The 19,910-nt window shown below is 29.9% G+C and overlaps 1 protein-coding gene across 1 annotated transcript in view; it reads left to right on the top strand.

The window, feature by feature from the left end:
• The first annotated feature begins 693 nt into the window (after positions 1 to 693).
• Positions 694 to 19,910, top strand: part of LOC126865057 (neurotrimin-like) — a 256,318-nt gene continuing 237,101 nt past the window's right edge. The window contains exon 1 of the mRNA XM_050617135.1: positions 694 to 893. Coding sequence (XP_050473092.1) covers positions 770 to 893 — 124 coding nt within the window. The 5' untranslated portion in view covers positions 694 to 769. The remainder of the gene's footprint in view (positions 894 to 19,910) is intronic.

The raw sequence follows: 19,910 nt of genomic DNA, 5'->3' as shown, positions 1-19,910 counted from the left end.
ACGTTTGCCTAGAAACGTCGTTTAAAATATAATTTTTTCACGGAAAGTTTCGTTTCCGAAAAAATTGTATTTGAAAATGTATCGAATGCATGTATATTGGGCTATTCCTTGGCTAGACATGTTCAAAGCCTATTTCCTTCAAAATGGAATCTTAAATGAAAATATTTTTTTCAATATTTTCGACTTATTTTCGCATGTGGAATCACCTCCAGTCGATTGTTTATTCTTGTTCAGTTGGAAATTGGTTAAATTTAGATTACGTACTTGACAAGTTTTCAAACTCGATTTTTCCAGGATCCTCTAACGTAGTTTTGTTATTGTTGATAGATGTGTTATATTAGATACTAATCTTCTGATATTTGTCATTGTTTGATACATATTTCGAAAACTAAAGTCCAATAGTGCTAAATACAGGGACAAGGCAGTCCAAAGAACATTCTACAGGTGATTCTATCTTTTCACAAGTAAGCAGAACGTTGGCACCAACTCAGGGAGTTATAGCGATAATTAATCGTCACCTATTGATAAGAGATAAGTGAGTGGGATTAAGAGGGAGATAGAGTGGGAAAATGGGTAAGCACAAGAGTTAGGAAGCCTAGAACGTTGAAGCGTCTGCGCGTGGCGGGAAAGGAATTGTGGTAGGGAGAATAGAGGGTGCGAAAGCAAGTAGAAGGGAGAGGGGAAAGAGAAACACGCTCTTGGGGTTCGCAAAGCGCGATCCCTCAGTCGGGATGCCGGCCGCGTACCCTCTCCTCCATTTGGTACCGTGATGTTCAGTGAACGTGTGAAGCGTGTTTTAGAGACCATTGGGAACCGTTCGCGGTTCTTCACCACGGTTTTCCTGGTTTCGACATTCGCAGCAAGTGTTTGGACGGATAACTCCACCGGTTCCGGTGAGTGCGTACTTACTAATCTATGGCTAAACTCGTGGAGCACGTTCGACGCTCGGCTCTTGGTGGCGGCAAACATCGAAACAGCATTTAAGCAAAGTTTGTGTACACGCTTCTGTTCGTTTTGTTGACGTCTCGCAACTCGTACACGTGTATTAGCTGTGTGCGAAAATCTAACGGGTTCCGTTGCCTGTCGCCACCACCGATGACGTTTCAGGGGGACTTCTGTCCTGGAATTTTACGACGAAAGTTCAGATTTGGCATTTTACGTGTCAATGTGACGGTGTTTCTTGAAACGGAATTACATTGCGCAGTGAATGTGTCGAAACAATGTTAAAACGAATGTACATGTTTCTCTGTGAAATTTGGTGACATCTATTAAAAGGGTGATTTGTACGCTTCGTATCTCTACAATTCATAATTCGTCTACTGTACTATTCGTTTTATATCGTTTCTTGATATATTACGGGCAGATTGCAGTTGACTTCAATCCCTAAAGCAAGTGTTGCAAAGTATTTCCAATAAGCGTGCTGTTTTATCAAACTTGTAATTATAAATGACAAACATAATAAAAGTTAGTCAGATGCTTGAAGAGTAAGAAACAGCACATGTAGTCGATTTACAGACCACATCATGTGTTCGGTATACTTTGCGTATCTACGGCCGTGTCATTGAAAATTGCTTGTCTACTTTGTAATAAGAATTTCACAATTGTGATATAATAAAATTGTAAAATATTTGAAAGGCTCTTTTTTTCAAATTCATTATTTATATGTGAACTTGATTAATTAAATGGATGGCCATTTTCACCTTATTCTTTCCAAGGGTCACTAATATAGCACTTGAAATGTGATATAGAAATATATCTTTTACATTTATATGTAACTTTCATAAAATTACAAATCTTTCATTGGCCTATAGTGAATTTCTATGGTATGAGAAAATTAATATGTCGTCAGTGGAAGAACTACGTGCCTGGCTAAACATGATATGGTATTTCAAATTGCGCACAATCATATATTAAGTAACTTCCAGAGTAAACGAAGATATAAATCTTAAATTCGATTTCAATTACTACCATTACCATTCGATAAATTAAACGACTACCAAACAAAGTAGGAAATGTTAAGGTCTATGTGCCTATAATTAAATGTTCATAAACGTTGTTGCATTTCAATAATCTGCGGTTATTTAAGTTTACAGAAGTTAACGTGTAAATAGTAATGGCGGTTATAATTAATCTGTTTCGAATAAATATTCGTTAACAATTGTCATTATAAATACGTTGTCGTATGTGATTTTAAAACGTGTTTTATGTGCTTAAATTTCTATGTAACGTGAACAATTGATCGGGATTAGATTCACCAGGACGCAGCATTAAATTCTCATTAATGATGCTTGCAAGATATCTGTATTCAGTTTCAATCCTGTGGCTGCCATCATTACTGTCCAAAGTTATTTCGTGTATCTAACTTGTGATACCATACGTATGCTGTAGCAAGTAGAAACACTGTTTCACACTGTTATCGGTGAATACAATCACGTCCATTTTCACAGACTTCGTGTAGAATCACGTACATACACGGCGTTTAGAAATTGTTGTGTATAGCATTAGCTCGATTTCATTAATATCCGCGTTCCTGTTGGATATGGCTACTCGCAAGATGCGTTACTTGTTTCTACTATGATTGTATTCTGTTCTTTCTGTCATTATTTATTTTCACTTCTATCAGTTCGTATAAATATTTGTTTTATTTACATTCAAACAAAAATATCATTTCTGAATTCGAATTCAAATTCAGTTTGATTCATAAGTTCTTTACCAGAAATGATGCATTGATCTTGGAAAAATTTGAATGTTGACAAAAAATAACAATTAATATATCTGTATTTCATATTGTCAATATTATTCTACAATTTAGAATTTTTCTTCAGTCATAAATCAGAATCTAACGTTTTACTTTGACCTTTAGCACTACCTATAAGATGTATAAATGTATAAATAAATGTATGATATCATTATTTAGTTTCGGGATAGGTATCTACAATATCAATTCAATGTTATTTATATTATATATATTATTTATATTACTTATATGAAATTATGATATTTTATGCAATATAGTGTGCTTTATTTCGACTGTAAAAAATAATTTCAAAATTAACTGTGATAAATTTAAGAAATAATATGCTATATAAATTATTTCAATAATTATCTCAGCTAAAATTAACATTTTTAAATACTTGGCCGTAAGATATTCTGTTATATTTGTTATATCCTTGTTCAAATATATTGATTATAATGTAATGGAAACTTAATTTTATAAGTTTCTTCGAAACTAATCACTTTTTAATTTGAACCTTTATAATAATATTTCGGGCTGCTGTAATCAACGTTAATGACGACATTACAGTTTGCGGTCGTCTGCGCTAGATGATTAGGTCACCTAACTTTTATACAATAATGATTATCTGATGCTGTTGCACGAAACAATGGGCTACGTTACTTTTTCATTCGTTAAAACTGAATTGTTTTAACCATTTAACAAGTTTGAAAGCAGTTATCGTTGTTCAAAGTTGCTCACCGGTTTACTGCTAACAATGGGCTTCGGAGAATTTCATACACTTAGAGTACTTCTCTGGATTGTTTGAAACCTCAGTTTTATGCTGAATCTCGATTTAATATCGACTCGATTCGATTGGAAACGTGTAAGTCAATTAAACAATTATTCATTTACAATATTTAATTGCCGGAACATAAACGACGAGTCAGCAATAAGTTTTTATCTTTATTTCTGCTTTTTATTTTATTTATCTGATAATCTAAATACATAATTCAAGTGACCATCTACTGGATTTTAAATTTATCGAAAAGTTTGTATTCTAGTTTGTTCACTTTTAAGGTATTGCAAGAATTTGGAATTTTGCATATTATCGAATGTTTTCTAATTTCAAATTAGTGATTAATTAATATGTGTAATGGTAACTTAAATTTATATATTAAATTTGATAAATATTATTGCAAACATGGTTATGTTCCCATCAAGGCTATATCAGAAATAAATAACATTAATTATGTTAGTGGTGGAATAATAACGTGTAAGTTTCTCATCAGTTTTGTTTTTATTTTTCAGCGTAATAAAAATATTCGTACGCTATAAGTATCATATGAAAGAGAAAAGTATTCGGCGCATCAGTTATGCTCGTACTTGTTCTATATTTAAGACGAATTATGAATTCCATTGCTGAATGTACCAAAGGCAAATAGAAATAAGCTTAGGATCAGTGCATCTTTTAGGTCGACAATAATATTGCCAGAAAAATAAAAGATATCCACCATTCTTTCTTACAGTAAACCACAGGCAATTCATAGACGTTAAACCAGAAATTGCACTTTTATGAAAGAGACTTCTGCTACCAATATTTTACAAATCTGGTTGTATACATATTTATTTGTGATATTGTACATTTTTATTAAAATTAAGAAATTGATGTTATATTTTATTCAAACTAGCCAATTGCATCATTAAATTATTAGTATACTTAAAACCAATTTTGTTCGACACATGTACATTGTCTATCTTTTTTGTTAGTTACATTCGACTTTTTACTAATACACAATAGCGCGATAAATTTTTAGCTATCTAATTTTATGATAAATTTGAAAGGAATTAGATTCTAAAAATAAAACATACAAACATAATATATTCAATACAAATATATTACACATATGTAGATATATCACTATTTGAATTTACTTTTTTTGAACATTTATGTGCACCAAAGGTAGAATAACGCTCAATATTTATTACCTGATCCATTACTCTGTAGCAGCAAGATTCAAATATTTTAAATAGGATTATGTGGTCTGATGAATCATAGTATATAAACAACGGTACTTTTTAACACGAGTAATCAACGTTTGTTAGCTTTATAGATATAATATTTTGTGTATACTTTCAATAGATATTCCATGTTTACCGCAGCGCGACGTACATAACGTATAGTTGGTTATGAAAGTACTCGAACACTTGTAGAAATGTATTATGAATACATTATGCGTGTTATATGAAATATTTTGAAATTTCAGTCATATATATTATAACGAGATCTGATGATCATAATTATAGTGGAATGTTTGAAACAAGTTATTTAGTACAAATATACATATATTTCACAGGCATAAGTAAAGTGTAGAAAGATGCAATTATCCATTATACTAATAAGCTCCGACATTAAGTGGTATTATCTTTAACGCTTGTTACATGTCTGATATTGTTGTTCACGATGCATATTAATTGTTTACTAAATATATATTTACAGCCGACCATTTTGTATATATTTTCAGATTGATTTACAAGATCAATATAATCATGATAGTCGTATTTATGTCATTACGATATTAATAAAATTTAGAAAAATTTCGTATAACGTACACAATATAATACTCATATTTACAAAATTTTTTCTGGTAAATATCCAAATACATTCATGATCAGTCGAATCATATGTATAATATATCGACGAATTCACATGAAAATCCTGTTACCGTAGTATCTCATTTCTAACAAAACGACTACGATTGTCCTGTTTCATGTAAAATTTACTCGACATTTCAAAACATTTTCTCGGAAGATTGATGCCACTTTGCATGTATATACATATAGCGTCTTCGTGAGAATTCCATTGACGATTAATTCCTAAAATTATTGGAAGCTCACTTTACATCGAGTATTCACGATGCACTGAAAATGCATTAGACGAACAAAGATTATGTAGATAATAAAGTAATTATCATTTCTAACAAACTTTAATGTTTGTATAACCTTGTTTCAAAACAGATAAGGCTCAAAATATAAAGAAACTCTAGACTAGTAATCTTCTCACTATAAACTTACAACCTGGTGAATACAATATGCATACAAGTGTCTTATTTATCTCGGATTCTTAAATATTAGTTACTTTTATCAATAGAAGAAATTGTGTAAAGACAAAGATACTGATTTAGAAAGGCTAATAGTATGATCATGATGTTTTTTCTGAAAGATCATTCTTCTCGAGGTTATTGACAAGTTTTTAAGTCGAAGTATATATTTTATATATACCAATCGATACTCTATTTTATTCTGTGTGAAACATCTCTGCGATTTTTATATCTGAAAACGATTAGTTTAGAAAATAGTTTAGTCTCAATATTCTAAAATTTATAGTATTGAAAACAATGGAGTAGTAGTTTTGTATTTATAACTTTGTATAGTACAAATATTTCATTAACAAACTGCCTTTGAAATTCACGCAGTAATCGGCACGGACAAAACAAAGACATTTCTATTATTATCTATCGATTCAAACTGTATTTATTATTTTATAACGATTAATACGCTCGCAAAACGCACAATTCAGCAGTATTATGATTTTAACTAAATTTGAGATGGAACTATAATGAAATAATAGAATAATATATGTATATTATATATTTATTATAACAAATCCACGCATAAAATAATTTTGTATAATTTTGTATAATTTTTATTATGCTTTTGTCATAATTTTTAAATAAATTGTGAAACATGATTGTAAATGGGATAATGATATTAGTATTATAGATATCAATATTATTAACGTATATATATATAAATTTATCCTATTTGATTCATTAATTCGCTAAGGATTGCAGATGAATCTTATGAGTTAAGTAAATATTATGATTTGTGTAAGTAAAATTTTATAATTCAAAGAAGTAAAACGATTTATAAAGTTGTACAAAGACGAATACTTTTCTTATTCTGCGTAAATTTTCTTCTTTTTTTTTTTGATTCGTGACAGTTTTATATTTATGCACATATTTTTATACACTTTTTATATCAATGGAAACGTTTCATCTGTTTCATTTATTTCATAAAGAACACGAGAAAATAAATGCTGTGATATTAACTCTTATATATCAATTCTTATATCTTAAAATACAAGCAATATCATCACTAACCGATTAATTATAAAAGAAGGTATTCACATAAATTAATCTTAAATAGAAAAGCAGGATATGACTGATAAAATTCCCAATTCCTTCGAATAGTCATTTTCAGTGAAAGTTGAATAACTAAAAATTAAATTAACGTTAATACTCTGAATTAGCTGTAGTTCATTTGGACGTAGTTTGGAACTGCTTTTTATAAAGATTAAATGACACGAACTAAGTTTGATAATTTCACAAGTAACTACGTGAACTATGTCGTGTGATATTTTATTTAGCGTAATATACAAATTGGTTTTCTAAATTTATAGTTTTCATATGGAATTTATGAATTTATTATCATATTTTATATTTATTTATATATTTAAAATTTGTTTGTTGTTACTTGGAGATAAACTGAAGCTATGTATCTCCACATTAAATTTAGTATTTAATTTTCATTAGAAATATATTTTATTATATATTTATGTGCATTTTGAAAAATAAAGTGAGTTTTAATAATGATAAATTGTGCTAAAGGTAAAAAATTAATTTAGTCTATCAATATTTCATCAGTTAAGTTTATCAATGTTTTATTCAAAATATACTATTTACTGTTGTGCGAACAATATAAGCAGAAACGAGTTATATGCAAGTTGTGCATACATCACATACACACTTTCTTTGCACATGACTGAAGAAAATACAGACTGATTTACAACTAGCATTTACTCTCCGAGCATTTCCATTTTACTGAAGATAAATCGACAGGGTTTCTGATATTTACTTTTCCTATCTTTTCTTTCGCACATTTAGGATATGTTTCAAATTTAGTACTACTAGGTTTACTAGGTCTAGCTACTTAAATCTTGTACAAGGATGTTCTCGTATGACTTAAACATTATTTATTCCCATCAGTAAAAATTAAATAATAATTATGTAATAAATTGCCGAAAATTTAACCTTTTTTCCTGTGCAGTCCATATTTAGATCTTATTATTATTATTTTATACAACTAAGCTTATTCCATTTTAGGTGATTAGAAATTAAATGTAATTAGTTTAAAATAATTTAAGGTAATACTATCAGTTTGATAATTCGTACATTTGGATGATTGGTTTTATGAGATTAATGTAACTTATATCTTCCAGGCCCGATAATATCCAGGCCTGGCGGAAATTTTGGAATTTCATAATTGTATGTATAATTTTGCGTGTCGGGTAAATTACAACTCAGGAAAGAAGAAAATCAAGCTCAATGGTCCCTAAACTGTGTGCCTACTAAGCAATATTTTATAATGGCTATATGAGGTGCACGATACTACTATTATATGGATGACAACGAAATTATTTAGTTGGTAGTTATTCCTAGCGTGCTACAAACCCATTTGTGGGCCAACGTCGCACGTTGTATAGTAGAAGCGTGCATGCAAAATGAGAACCCATCAGTCTGATTCAGCTATCGGCAATTTCACAAATTCAAGTTGGTGCGGAGTATTATCAATTGGAATTTAATTCGTACAAACGTATATGTACGCCATGTTTATCAAATTTGCACGCATCCTAAAATTCATTTAAAATTTAAACAAATTTTAGTCGGTTGCTCGATTTGTTTAAAAAATGGATCTTCCCTTTTTGGGAGTTATCATTTTAATTAAAAATTTTTAATTTGAAATTGGTTTTAATAAAAAACATCATGCATGGTTGATATTTATGACAGCATTTATTAAATTATATTAATGCACAAAAAATTAATGTTACGTGGCTATTGAATTTGATCATTATGTAACACCTATTTCGGGTGCATATCTTGTATAAGATATGTATATTCTACTCCTTTAAATGCTTCTTTTCTCTATCTCAAACTTTCCTTCATCTACTCCAAAAAAATTATGAGGGTATTCTAAGAACGCATGTGATCTTGTCCATCTAAATCTTATTTAGAATGCCAGAGTCTGTTGGGATATCAATTCTCCCGTTCTGTTTATAATTGCCTCAAGTAATACCAACAGTGTTACTGTCCTAGATAATGACCGATTGTCACGTGGATTTAAGCTGTTGCGATCTTCGCAACATATCGGGCTTAGTATCGTCTGATCATGTCTGTCTACCGTACGCTTATCTTTTGTATCGATCAATCAAGATGTTTATTCCATTAAAGTGTGATAAATGTGTAACTGTCGAGACATTATATTAAAGCTGCACCGTGTAAATCTGGTTACATTCCTTAGCCCCAACAGAATCCGCATAAAATCATTTAGGCAGGGGCTTGCTAAGATGTACAATTTTAGAAAAAAGTATTTAATGTACTAAAGTTTTGTGGCTACATTGTATGATTGAGTGACGTTCTTATATACTTTAAAATCTGCCGTTTTAACTATAGTTGGAGAGATTCGTGATGTCAAGTATTTGGGCAGTCCATTGAAAATAAAAGAAACAAACATCATTATGATTATAATTCAAATCGCGATAAACTATAAACATGTTCTTTACGCTAGCAGTAGTTTATTATAACGTTTATCGGTTAAGGTTAATTTGCAAGCGGAAAATATATATTCGACGTTGCTTTATATACTTGAGCCATATTTAAATTTATTCCAATAGCAATGTTCAATCATTTCTCGATACATTGTGTAGACCTTTTCGATGTCAATTAATAATTGTGTTGAAATGATTATTAACTTCCCATTTGCCTCTAATTTTGTCATATTAAGTGATAAAGTTTCAAAACAGATCTTTATGAATACTAAATTTTAGACCGGCTGTTCCTTTTGAAGCACGTCCCATGTTAATTTAATTGCGGCTGAATCATTCGCATTTAAGGATTCAATTACTTCCTTTATATCTTCTGAGTTCATGGCATAAAATATCGTAGCTTCAAGCCACGTCTTGGTTAGAATCGGGTTAGATGGAAATGGAATGTACCAACGTAAAATGGCGCTTTCACAAATATTTTTTTAATAGAAGATATCAAATTATTCACTAACTGAAGAAGGAGACAAACTTCCTTTGCAATCTTCTTTAATAAGTGTATTGTGTAAGTTAAATGAATTCAGACAAAGTATATTCTACTCCTTAGCACTATACTTTCATGCGTGCGCGATACTCAGCTGCATCTTTCATTAATGATATGTAATACTCTTTATTCAGCACTGTGTACGTATATTCATATTCACAAAATAAGCAATACTTGCATAATCTTTTTATTTATTTCGTTGCTCGGAAGCAAATAATGTACTGAGATTTCATATTCACGTATTTCCTCAATAATTAAATTTGCTATATACCGATCAATTTTGTCTGTCAGCAAATTCATATATAGTTTTCAGTAATATTATTTTAGTATCGTGCATTGTTAATTCATAACAATCATTAACGATCCTTTTTTAAATAATTTGATTTGTACATTTTGGACTTAAATTTGCAGTACATTTTTTATTACCATTATTACAATTCTTACTATAATGCACAAAGGAATATGTTATTATTGCTTATTATTAGATATTATTTTCTACCTACAATGACACTCTTATTAACTCATAAAATTTTGTAGATCACTTTTCTAAGTCCTTTTGCATGAACCCAGCTTTCATCAAGCAATGAATATTTTAACGGCAGTTACAGGTAATTAAAGTAATATATATTAGGTTCTCCCGAAAATTTCTCTCATTTTATAAGAAAATAATAGGTGCACAATGTTCCAATAGAACAAGATAGTTCATACATAATTCAGTAAAATAATATAAAACAAAAAATGTTGTGCATTTATTATTTCTATAAAATGAAAGAAACTTTTGAGACAACCTAATATATGTGTGTTGTCCTGAAATATCACTTTATACTGTAGTATACGAAATATGTAATATTCATATCGATAAGATAGGCTTCCTTCTAATCACAAATGAACGTTCTCAGACGTTATGACTTATTCGTTGGAAGAAATAAACATTCCATGTCATCTTCCGATTTTACATCGAGCCCGTTTATAAAAATCTAAATCTCCTAAGGCAACTTGCTATTTAAACAGGTTTGTCCGCTTTCAACGATTTCCTGATTTTTGCGCCAGGATTGCCCGTATGTTTCACAATCTCAAAGCAGTTCCTCAACTTGCGTTGGATTCATCTACGTATTTTCCAACTTCCTAACAGCTCGTCAACTATACGTCGAATTCGTCTGCAAATTTTCATCCTGGTGATACCCCAATTTCGCATCGAGTTGGTTCACAAAGTTTCATCCTCCTGCGGCTCCCTGATAAGGCATCAGGTTCGTCCGCACGTGATTCTATTCCTAGAAGTTTCCTGGTAACGCATCAGATTCGTCCCCTTCCTGAATATTTCCAGTTCCCTGATTTCCGTGAGATCTTCTTGCATTGCCTGCGGCTATGACTCTTAGCAGTTTAAATTTTATATCAGTTAAGGTCCATTCTACACTATATTTGGGCTTCTTTTATATAATAAAATTTAACGCGTAATCCACTACATGATTAAATATAAAACTGTAGAAATTACGAATACTTGAAATCAACGTTTTCAGTATACATCACTAGCTATATAGAATTATTCAAATCATTTTGTCATTCTTGATATTTTCTCTTTTTATATACGTGAGGAGCACAACATTTCTTTTTTTACTGTTTCAGTTATTATATTAAAGACTAATGGTATCTCGTAGAATAAAAGTTTGATTATTTTCAGCAAAATTCAAGATTGAATATAAAAATATTGAAACTTAAGTGTGTTGCATAATTTTATCTTACCATATAAATATTATTAATATAACTAACTCGGTTTTATAACTATATAGAGTTATAACTAATTCAACTTCAAATCTGTTGCGATTAAACTCTAAACGAGTTACACTTCTGAGAAGGGAATTCATATAAATCGCGAATAATGTCAATTTACTTTAACGCAAATTTGTTACATTCAAATTAAACAAGGATGAAGCATCAATCAACCATACTTGTCATCATCCACGGCATTCAATAATATTATTTTTAGATGTACTAATAAAAATTAAAAAAGAAGTCCAGTCATTTTTAAAATTGATATAATTTAAACGTGATTTTTTATAATACTAATCTTAATTACAGTATTTAAATTATTTATTTGAAAGTATTTGATTTCAAGTTTTCCAACACTAGTTATTTCAATAATAACATAAGTCTTGAATTACTTTCGATCAAATTAATGTTCATCCTAGAATCATAGATACGTGATATTATTTTTACTGTGATGTACCTGCGACGCATAACGTGCGCGTATGGTCGTTTATGCGAGCCTACCAGGTGTAAGTAAATATGTACATATGTATTATGTGTGGTGTTATTGATGAATATACTATAAGTAGTAACTCTTGAACAAGCGTGCGTCGACGCGCAGCAAAAACAGTTTACACTAACTAAATGAAATAATTTAGAGAATAAAAGTAACTATTGTCCACTTAGGCTTTAGAAATAAAATAAAATAAAAAATTGCATATTAACTAGAAAGTACCTATATTATAATGAAGGAAAAAAATTTTAAGTATAACAAAGAAAACTAAAAATGTTACAATAATTATTAAACGATTGATATGGAAAAACTCGTTAAATTGAAAATTGTCTTACAATTGATCATTTTCTAATATAATATGAGCTTGATGTCGGAAATCTTTTAACTGAAATTTGAAAAGTAACAATTTCAATTAGGGATCTTGAAGGAATTGTGATTCTAATTCCTCATATATATGAAGGTGATTTTGGCAACCTCGGAATGTTGGTCAAAGCAGCAATTGAAACATTTTCATGATAATCCTCTTAGTCAAGCCTAGATGAATCACGAACACATCTCATAGTCGTACTTCAGTTTGCTGTCAAATGCAAATACTATGTGTTCTCGCGCTCTAATGTCGAATTGCTATTGCGTTGAAGGAAATTTACAGGCAAAGAGACAGGAATATAATTGTATCTACTATGTATATATGACACGTCAACCTTTCAGTTAATGTCTTTCATAATATCATCGACCTACGCCGAATATCTAATTGTCATCCGTTAAGTCATAATTCGTATAAATAGGTAAGCAATAATGTTTATTATTTTATAAGAAAGAAAAGATGCATTTATACGAAAATATGTATAATAACTCTTATTGATTTGATTGTTTCCTATAATTTTTTACCTATTGGTTATATTTTTATTTTTATCATGTAACTATTTTGTGATTAATTCTTTCATATTTATATATGCATGTGCACATATGCTTGAATATGTACGTACCCTATATTCTACCCGTTCAGAATATATCTGTATAGATTCTGTTTGCGTATAATACATCCTGTAACTAAAACATTGGTTGTTCAGTGGTTATGGAGTTTAACTCAACTTGCGCGTACATGCAGAAGCACTGAATTGTTCAATATTATATAAAACAGATACATAGTAACAAATATTCCACGCGAAGTGCTACAGTATACGAAGGGAATCTGCGTAAGGGATATATCCATGAGATTATTCTGACAGCAGTCGTTCGACAGTTTGTTTCGAAACAGTTAAATAAACGATGTTTATTCTATGTTTGAAATAGTGCTATAGAAAAAATTAATTAATCCATAACTTTTGTTAATTTCTTTAGATGATTAATCTTTAAATACACCATCATTCTAAATATAATATTTCTTTCTGAGATTACCGATTTATTCACAATAAAATGAAAAATAGTTTATTTGCCGATACTCTATATTTATTCATTTACATCGATGTTTTATCGTCGATGGTATGAATACATTCGAATGCACACTGCAGTAAGTGCAATTGTTACATTAAAAAATATAGTTACGTTACCAGTTATTAAGATCATGCCAAGAGATCATTTTAAGAGTTAACATTTTTACGATAGTGTACATATCGGTATGTACTGTTACACGTAACATGCAACATTTCCTTAACTCTTTTGAGATGGATTTTCCTCTTAGTAATGAATATGGTAACATAATAATACGGACTATAGCACACTCAAATGAAAAGAATAGATTAAATATAATTTTTATGGTGACATATGTAGTACCATTTACAATGGGTTCCTAAAATGTTTCAACGAATCTAAATGGTACCAGAAAAATTTTAACATCTTAACAATCGTTCTAGAAGTTATCTTGGAATTTATTATACCATTACTGTCGAAAGAGTTAAGCGTGTAGGTAGCTATATATTGGCTCTACATGTATAATGTAAAGAGTGTAAAAAGATAATTTGTCATGATTTTGACAGGTGATTGTACACCTCTAAAACGGCTGAGTTGCGGTTCCATGTTTCCTTTGAGATTTTTTACCCTTGTGACGAATAACTACTATAAGATGTAATAAAAAAGATTCGTCCTTGAAATTCAAGGTAAAAGTCAATATTGCGACTACTTTTTTTTGCAGATCTCCACTGATTCAGAGCTGTAGAGTCACTTGCCAAAGCCACAACAAATAATCTTTTTACAGCCTGTACAAACCAGACTGCATAATAAGCAATAGTAATAAAATTATCTAAAATGATTTATGATATCAGTATATCAATATCAAACGTATGCATATACACAAAATACCTTGCTCTACTTATTTAGTATATTATATCTATACTTTCGACGAAAAGACTATTGTATTGGGGACACTATAAGTAATTTTATGTCGAAGCACTAGGTAACGCCTCCGGAAAGTTCATGAATCCTTAAGGATTAGTAAAAAACACTACAGAATCTGGGGAATACCACAGTACATTCCTTTACTGCGTTAAAAATATTAACAAGAACATGCTTGAAAGGCAAGACGACCAGAGAAAAGTATTTTGTTTCTCAGAACTACTTAACAGAACTGCTGCTACACTTTAAAATAGGATTTTTTACTAGACTTGAAAGGAATTTTTTTATGTAGACTCTTTGACGAATTTTCCAGAATTCTCTAGGCTTTAAAAGACTTTTAAATGGTAGATTTTATACTCTGAATTATACATAAGTAAGTATCTCTTTTACATAAGTAATAATAGCTTATGAAATATTTTCGTAATAACAAATAAAGTATTTTTATTTGTAATACGTAGTATTTGTAATAATATACATGTTGCTGATCGAAAATGAACTGGTTGAATTATCGTTTAACTACAAGTTAAATATGCAAGTACAGCTCATCGAAATGTAGACAGTTTAATTAGATTTTGACCAGCTGGGACAAATACTTGCTTTATACACTGAACTGTAATATCGGATACAAAATTATGCTCACTCCATAGTAGAATAGTCAGAATAATATAAGATTGTGTTATACATATACATATGTATTTATTGCAATGTACGGCACAATTGTTCAGTTGTTTGCTATGATGTAATAACAAAAACTTATTAATTGAAATATTTCTCCATTGCATGAACTACGTAAACGATAGTAAACATCTCGAAAATGCTTTTTTTCATATTGAATTCAAATTAATTTTGATTTTTCAAATAAAAGCTTATAATACTTTCTCTATTATACATCAGAGTAGAGTATATAGAGTACATTAGAATAAATTTAAAAAGAAAGTTCATATCAAATTTATGGCGATGGAAATACTATAGTAGTATAACTAGTAGTAGTAAGTACTAATACGTATCTTCGCGACTCATAATTATTCTGCTTTTCAATATAAATATAAGTACAAATCCTACTTTGGGAATAATTATAATTTTTCAGTAAAGAATAAAATTAAAAAGACAACTCTTTACTTTAATACATGTTCAAACTGCATATTGTCTTTCGCAGTACATTTTTCTTCTTCAAAATTATATGCATTACTATCTCTTGGAGTGGCTGAATCAACTTTATATGCTTTAATAATCGTTTTCAAAACAATGATTTAAATTCATTTACATTGTTCATGAGTATTGTGAGTAGAGCATCTTGAGACCAAATTAAACATTTAAGAATTTATAACACATATTTCGCAGAGATTACGAAAGTGTATAAAAAATTAAACACATTTATTATATGTATATGTAAGATGGGTATTCAAGTTATATACTCATTTTTTACTTAATACATATTTGCAGTAAGTATCGTGTAATTTCTACATTTTGAGATTGTTTTCAAATGTAAACAATATGTATTTGGCAATCGTATTTGTAAAAATGGGCTGAAGTAAATCCCAGTATTTTCATAAGCCATTGCATATACATAGTTAATGAAGTTTGTACATCACCTCGTCGAATTATACACCTAATAATGTGTTTCTTTCCGGTTTAAAAAATAGAAACTGTTCGTGCACATATCATACAATCATAAGGGCAACTAGAACAGATTGAGATTTTACTTAAAAAGAAAAATTAATTTCCTATTAGTCCGTTTATCTTTCTCTTATATTGTATTGTAATGAAAGTCAAATGATTGTTTGATTACGTTTCAAATATTTAATATCTAATTATTTAAACTTTACACGTTAAAAACAATATGATATTTTATGAAATATCCTTCCTTGATACTCTCTTAAGTAATAGTTACTATATGAGAAAATCTCCCCAAATTTGGTAATGCGAACTACGAGTAACCAGAGGAAGCATGCTACGGTTATGCTTCTGTTGTGAAAGTTATTTTCAGATATCCGCCTCCCTTAGGTACTACACCGATAAACTGCGAACGTCAGAATCGTCAATTAGAAATTAATTCGAAACATCCATTAAGCAAGCAGGCCTGTTTCACTAAAGCAACGATAGTTTTATATGTTGCACGGTGTTGTTGCAAACTTTGCAACAGGTACAACAAGACGTGGTCGATGTATCTAGGTTGTGTGACAGGTCAACTTTACTTCGCCCGAGTTGAATTGCATACTGCATCACACCTAGTATGCATGCAATTCATTAGTAATGAGCCCGTCCGATAAAACCGATTTAATTAGCGGGATACGGTCAAATCATGGTAAACCATGGTAAACCATGAAACGATACGCAGGGTTCAAACGAGAATTTTTCAAACCTACATGTGAAAATTAAGACTATTATGAAGTTTTTGGGTGAAAAGAATGTATTGATTTGTATATTATGATAGACAGATGACGATAAAAGGTAGATGAACTGCTTTTTACATTACAAATGGAACGATGCATCTAAAAAATACAGATGCAATTTTTTTTTAGGTAAAAATGTGTATTCTTTTACGTACATCAATTATTTACGACAAAATGGACATTAGGGTAGTATGTATTAAGGTATAGCGGAGGACTAAAGGGAGTTTAACATCAATACTTATGTAATTAATACTAGTATCTTTGAAGTATTAATAATAGTTACTAGTTCCGAAATATATATCACATCTATTAATTTTATTATTCTAATCAAGTAGTATTCTTGTCTGCAATATCATACTAACACATATTTCGTGTTCCTTGCCATTAAGGCTTTCTTATTTTTTGTTCTTTTATTTATATTTATTTATTTTTATTGACTTACTCATGTCAAAAAACAGTTCAGAACACATTTTAATAAATACTCTTGAAATAAAATAACAAACGTAATAAATATTTCTTGAGACGGTCTTTTGGCATGAGCAACTAAATACTTCTCCATACGGAATAACGAAATGCAAAAAATGCATCCACTAGTACACAAATAAATGTGATTCTATTTTTTAAAAAATCATAATTCACCTTCATATGTCTTATATGTGCCCCTGCAAGAAAAACTAATAACATGAAATCGTAATCGATTCACTCAATTCTTGTTTGACAGATTTTTTTATAATACATTAGCTAATTCAGTAATAATGTGAAATAACAAAGTTAAAGGCTTTGTTCAATTTTGAATGGGATATCTCATGTGTTAAGGAATAATTTTCTGTTTCCTCATTAGTATTATTATTTACTTTTTATTTGACTGTGCAATATAATCATTTTGCAAATAATGTCAATGCAAGAGCCAATGGAATTTTAACGTCATTTTTCAAGAGAATGATTGAGTTGCGCGACCTATGATTCCCTTGAAACTTTTATTTCTCATGACAGGTTCTATACGACGTGACTACTTATTGCTAGTGCCACTAGAGAGAAGAACGTTTTAATAAATCACAAAATGCAATAGATTTCAGTGGATTTTGGATGTTATACATATTTCAAATAATTTCTTCCTATATGTATTTAATTTTCTGCAAATAGATTAGGATCCAATATATATATATCTTAACATAATATTTGAATCAAAAGTTTGAAATATTGTGTGGATCACTATACCATGAAATCAAAAAAAGCAACTAGTAATAAAAACGTTTGTGTGTATGTGTGTGCAATGAAACAATACAGAGGATATGGACATGCAACATAATAAATGTTACAAGAGAGAGGGGATTTATGAATCGCGACGCGAAACAGAATTTCGTGCGGTTAGCGACGAAACTTCCGTCGTCACCAGCCGGAAAACGTTGTTTCTCTCACTCGTCGACCCTTCCTTCATCGAAAACGAGTAACACAGTTACGATAAAACTTTTTAATAGGACGATAAAAGTACTACATCTATAGGATATACACGCTACTAAAACATTATTATTCGCAAAATGTAATTAAGAAAATTGTAAACCTTAACTTTTTTCGAGCAAATGGAAAACATAAATGAAGTTATTTATTTTTGTCTGGTAATAGAATTAACAGTACTTTCCACTTTATAATTATTCTGACTACATATGGAGCAATGAAAAATTGATGTTATATTGAAAATACAAAGTTTATTTCGTTTTAATTATATCTAGTAAACTCTTTAATACCAAAAGTCATATTCCACTAACTCAACGGTTTTATGGCAGCTGCTCTTACATATTTTAGAAAAATTATGCTAGACGTATAACATAATGAGACACGATATTGAACACGTCTTTTAGGTATGTCTAAATAATATCGACAAGTGTTATGTTGCATGTAGCTATCTATAAATATTTTATTCTTATTCTGTATATTCGAAAAAGTGTGTTATTCAACAAAAATAATCAGAATAAGTTGAATAATACGATATAAATGTGTGTATACCAATCTTAGTTCACAAAGAATTTAGAATACCTGTTTTCTGTTTAGTCAAATTAAATGTTTCTGGTAGTTTCCTACAATACTATACAGTATTAAGCAACATCCCAAGAAAGAACTGTTTAGATAATTTTATTAACAGAGGTATTTTTAGACTCTTATTTCCTCTTAATAATTCATTTCCTCATCGCAGTGATTCAAATAAGTGTAAAAAATCAGATTTGATTTATTAGCACCAAAATATGGAATATTATTCTGCTCTTAACTTCTTTATAGAAAATTTTGCAATATAAATAAATTGTCAGCATATGGTTTCAGTCAGGTTAATTTATTTAATGTTATTAACGTACTCAAATTGCGGCTTATAAAAAATAATTAACATATTTCAAAACATGGACACACAATTGAAGATGCTACAAATGTTGAATACTTTCTATTTCGATTAGTATTCGCAATGTTAATGTCAGGTTATTAATGTGTTTTAACAGTAAGCTTTGCTTGCCTGTAACTTATCAAGAAACTTCTTGTTACCTTAGGAAGGGGAAAATTGAATTTTAACGATGCAGGAAAGGGAAGAAACAACAGCGTAAGGATCTTGAATCCAACTCTAAAAGAATCTCCTTCAGTGAGGAGAAATGTGCGTTGGTTATAGCTGGTAGCTACATGTGAACTTTAAGTTCTTTAGACAGAATTATGCGGTGTAAGCGTTGCGAGAGGGTATTAAACCCACAGTCAGAAAATTTCATTTCTTTCCTAATAAACTTCACAATGTCCATTTGTTCTTTTAGCTTAGTTTGACTTTTTTCATTTTAGTTTCCTAGATTTTCGCTGTAACGAATTTCAATTTTTAGTACCTAACGAAAACGAATCACATTTCTCTTAATTCATTTCATGTTTACATAGTATCAAGTTTATAAATATATTAAATAAATTTAGCAACTGAAACTTTTCGTACTAGTTAGTACTTCAGGGAAATGCAGATAGAAATTTTGTAAATTTCTAAAAATTTGTTGAGCTAACATCTACCGATAATGATGATAAATACTGTAAATTTACAGGTATTTTTGTTAAAA

The sequence above is a fragment of the Bombus huntii genome, chromosome 4 (assembly GCF_024542735.1).
Source record: "Bombus huntii isolate Logan2020A chromosome 4, iyBomHunt1.1, whole genome shotgun sequence".
NCBI classification, from domain to species: domain Eukaryota; kingdom Metazoa; phylum Arthropoda; class Insecta; order Hymenoptera; family Apidae; genus Bombus; species Bombus huntii.
This window is presented reverse-complemented; position numbering and strand designations above follow the sequence as displayed.